The 3,648-nt window shown below is 66.4% G+C and overlaps 1 protein-coding gene across 1 annotated transcript; it reads left to right on the top strand.

The window, feature by feature from the left end:
• The first annotated feature begins 520 nt into the window (after positions 1-520).
• Positions 521-3,265, top strand: KLF2 (Kruppel like factor 2). Its single transcript, XM_023229638.3, has 3 exons — positions 521-710; positions 941-1,754; positions 2,583-3,265. The coding sequence occupies exons 1-3, from the start codon at positions 636-638 to the stop codon at positions 2,756-2,758; spliced, it is 1,065 nt and encodes a 354-aa protein (XP_023085406.2). The 5' UTR covers positions 521-635; the 3' UTR covers positions 2,759-3,265.
• Positions 3,266-3,648: the final 383 nt, after the last annotated feature.

Below are 3,648 nucleotides of genomic sequence, written 5' to 3'. Positions count from 1 at the left end.
AGATGAGGGGCCCGGCCTCACCCATCCATGAATCCTGGAGACTCCAGGCTTCCCATCCACCCAGGGTTCTGTGGACCTCTGAAGCTGGAGCCAATCTCCCCTTCCGTCAAGGGATCCGGGGAGGCCGCCAAGCCCGGTGCTCCCCTGAGTTTCCGAGAGGCCCCGACACCGCCCCCGCTCCAGGTCCCCGGGATGCTAGCGCAGGCGGGAGCCCGGGGCGCCCGGGGGATCCCTGGGCGTCACGCCGCTGTTGTGGAGCGCGTGTTGACAACGTCGCCGGGGAGACCGGCGGGGGCGGGGCCCGGGGAGGAGGAGGCGCGGCCCTGGCTGCGCGCGAGGGGCCGGACTGTCAGCGCAAGGCCCGGGCCGCCGCAGTGGCCACGGCCGCCGCCGCCCGCCGGCTTATATACCGCGGCTAAATTTAGGCTGCGCCCGGAGCTCGTCCCCATCCGGGACGCGTTTCCGCCGCCGCCGCTTTGGCCCGGCCCCCGCGCTTGCCGCGCCTATAAGGCTTGGGGCGGGCCAGGCCGCGGCCCACAGAGCCGTCCCCGCCCGCCCGCGCCCCGACCAGCCCGCCCTCGGGCAGCCACTCACCGGTGTCCCCCGTCCGCGTCCTTCCTCCCCGGGTCCCAGCCATGGCGCTCAGTGAACCCATCCTGCCGTCCTTCTCCACTTTCGCCAGCCCGTGCCGCGAGCGCGGCCTGCAGGAGGTGAGGGCGGCGGGGACGGCTGGGCGGCCGGGACCGTGGGCAGCGGGCTCGGGGTAGTAGAACGTGGGCTGCGGGGTGACAGGACGCGAAGGCGGGGACTGCAGACTCAGGAGAGGATGCGGGCCACGGGGATCGCGGACTTAGGGTGGTAGAAGGCGGGCAGCGGGGGCAGCAGGCAGCGCCCCCCGAGCCCTGCCTCCCGCTCACGCCCATTGCCCTGTCGCCCGCAGCGCTGGCCGCGCGCCGAGCCCGAGCCCGGCGGCACCGACGACGACCTCAACAGCGTGCTGGACTTCATCCTGTCCATGGGGCTGGACGGCCTGGGCGCCGAGGCCGCCCCGGAGCCGCCGCCGCCGCCCCCGCCGCCTGCGTTCTACTACCCCGAACCCGGCGCGCCTCCGCCCTACAGTGCCCCCGCGGGTGGCCTGGTGTCTGAGCTGCTGCGACCCGAGCTGGACGCGCCGCCGGGGCCCGCACTGCACGGCCGCTTTCTGCTGGCGCCGCCCGGCCGCCTGGTCAAGGCCGAGCCCCCTGAAGCGGACGGCGGCGGCTACGGCTGCGCTCCCGGGCTGACCCGTGGACCGCGCGGCCTCAAGCGCGAAGGCGCCCCGGGCCCGGCGGCTTCGTGCATGCGAGGTCCCGGGGGTCGCCCCCCACCGCCGCCCGACACCCCGCCGCTCAGCCCCGACGGCCCCGCGAGCCTGCCCGCGCCTGGCCCGCGCGCCTCCTTCCCGCCGCCCTTCGGTGGCCCTGGCTTCGGCGCGCCTGGGCCCGGCCTGCATTACGCGCCGCCTGCGCCCCCAGCCTTCGGTCTCTTTGACGACGCGGCCGCCGCCGCGGCAGCCCTGGGCCTGGCGCCCCCCGCCGCCCGCGGTCTCCTCACGCCGCCTGCGTCCCCACTGGAGCTGCTGGAGGCCAAGCCAAAGCGCGGCCGTCGCTCCTGGCCCCGCAAACGCACCGCCACTCACACCTGCAGCTACGCGGGCTGCGGCAAGACCTACACCAAGAGTTCGCATCTGAAGGCGCATCTGCGCACGCACACAGGTGGGCGGCACGCACGGGCAGGCAGCGCCAGCTGGGGGACGCGCGAGGGGGGGTCTGATTCCCAGCGCGCGCCAGAAAATGAATTTAGGACCTCCCTTGGGGCGTGGCTCGGGGATCTGGCTGGGGGCGCACGCTTAGGACTCCCCGGGAGGCGTGGCTCGGGAGGTTGGTTGGGGGACACCCAGGAACCCTCACTAAGGAGGTGTGATTCGAGAGGCTGGGGTGGGGGCTCGCACGCTTAGGACAGAGGAGTCCTTAGGAGGTTGGGAAGGGCACTTGGAAAACCTCCTGGGGGCGTGGCTAGGGAGACAGTCTCAGAAAGTTGGGGAGGGGGAGCAGGCTTAGGAGCCTATGGGCGAGTGGCTCAGAATCCCCGGGGCTGAGGCTCGGGTCGTTGGGGAGTAGGTGCGCGTTTAGGAACCCCGGGGAGATGCTGCGTCTCCGGAAGTTGAGGAGGGGGCGCAGGCTTGGGACTCCTCTGGGGACAAGGCTCAAGACCTTGGGGAGGGAGTGTGCGCTTGGGAAACCTTGAGAGATTCCGTGTCTTAAAATGCTGGAGAGAGGGTGCATGCTTAGGACCCGTGCGGGGGGGCGTGTCTCGCAACAGTGGGGAGTGGACCGTGCGCTCCTCCGACCCCCTGGGGTGAAGATCCGGATTGCGGGGGGAGTTGGGGATGTAGGACAAGGATCCCTCGGGGCGCAACACTTCAGCAGGGAGCGCGTCAAGGGCCTGGCTAGGGATAGGTTGCGCTCGCCGGGGTAGCCAGTGTCCATACGTGCCCTGTCCTGGGAGGGAAACTGAGGCTCACTCTCGCCCCCTCCCTGCAGGTGAGAAGCCCTACCACTGCAACTGGGACGGCTGCGGCTGGAAGTTTGCGCGCTCAGACGAGCTCACACGCCACTACCGCAAGCACACGGGCCACCGGCCTTTCCAGTGCCATCTGTGCGATCGTGCCTTCTCGCGCTCCGACCACCTGGCGTTGCACATGAAACGGCACATGTAGCCGGGACGCCCCTGCCCACCTGCGCGCGGCCGTGGCGGGTCCCACGCGCCGGGCGCGGCCCCCTCCCAAACTGTGACTGATATTTATTGGACCCAGAGAACCGGGCCGGGCACAGCGTGGCTACAGAGGGTCTCCCTCGATGATGACGACGACGACGCCACCGCCCCAGCCCCCATCTGTGACTGAAGGCCCGGTGGGAAAAGACCACGATCCTCCTTGACGAGTTTTGTTTTTCAAAATGGTGCAATAATTTAAGTGGCATCTTCTCTCCCACCGGGTCTACACTAGAGGATCGAGGCTTCTGATGCCTTGTGAGAAATAAGGGCCTTAATTTGTACTGTCTGCGGCATTTTTTATAATATTGTATATAGTGACTGTGACAAATATTGTATTACTGTACATAGAGAGACAGGTGGGCATTTTTGGGCTACCTGGTTCGTTTTTATAAGATTTTGCTGGGTTTTTTTTTTTTTTTTAATTAAAAAGTTTTGCATCTTTTAAAAAAAACCACAGTACTGGTCTGGCTGCTTGGAACTGGGGCCTTGGGGCACTTGGGAGGAGGGGGGAGCGGACAGTTTGATGGAGGGCAGCGCCACTAAAGCATCCTGTGCAGTGGGTCCTGCCTCTGGCCAGCACCGGGACTGCCAGCTGCTGCGCCCGCCTGCCAGGAACCTGTGGGTTTTTCTGTAAATTTAAACACTGCATTTTAGGACTGAGGGAGGGTTATTTTAAGGTTGTTCTTTGAGCCATAAATTGCCTCTTTGCCCCAAAGCTGGGAAAGTGCTGGTCCCACTGACGTGGCCTCCTCTAGGCTGAAGAAAAAAAAAAAAAAAAAACTTAACGTCTTCCTGGAAGCCTCTGAGGTTTTAGCCAAATTTCTGGAGTGCCAG

Source organism: Piliocolobus tephrosceles, chromosome 21, assembly GCF_002776525.5.
Source record: "Piliocolobus tephrosceles isolate RC106 chromosome 21, ASM277652v3, whole genome shotgun sequence".
Taxonomy (NCBI): Eukaryota; Metazoa; Chordata; class Mammalia; order Primates; family Cercopithecidae; genus Piliocolobus; species Piliocolobus tephrosceles.
The sequence above is the reverse complement of the archived record's forward strand: the minus strand, read 5'-3'. Positions and strand labels throughout refer to the sequence as shown.

What these genes read in the sequence shown, in the direction of transcription:
- KLF2 (XM_023229638.3), top strand. Translation starts at nt 636, where the DNA reads ATGGCGCTCAGTGAACCCATCCTGCCGTCCTTCTCCACTTTCGCCAGC. An exon ending in GCGAGCGCGGCCTGCAGGAG is followed by an intron (nt 711 to 940) that starts GTGAGGGCGGCG and finishes TGTCGCCCGCAG; the next exon opens with CGCTGGCCGCGCGCCGAGCC. An exon ending in GCATCTGCGCACGCACACAG is followed by an intron (nt 1,755 to 2,582) that starts GTGGGCGGCACG and finishes CCCTCCCTGCAG; the next exon opens with GTGAGAAGCCCTACCACTGC.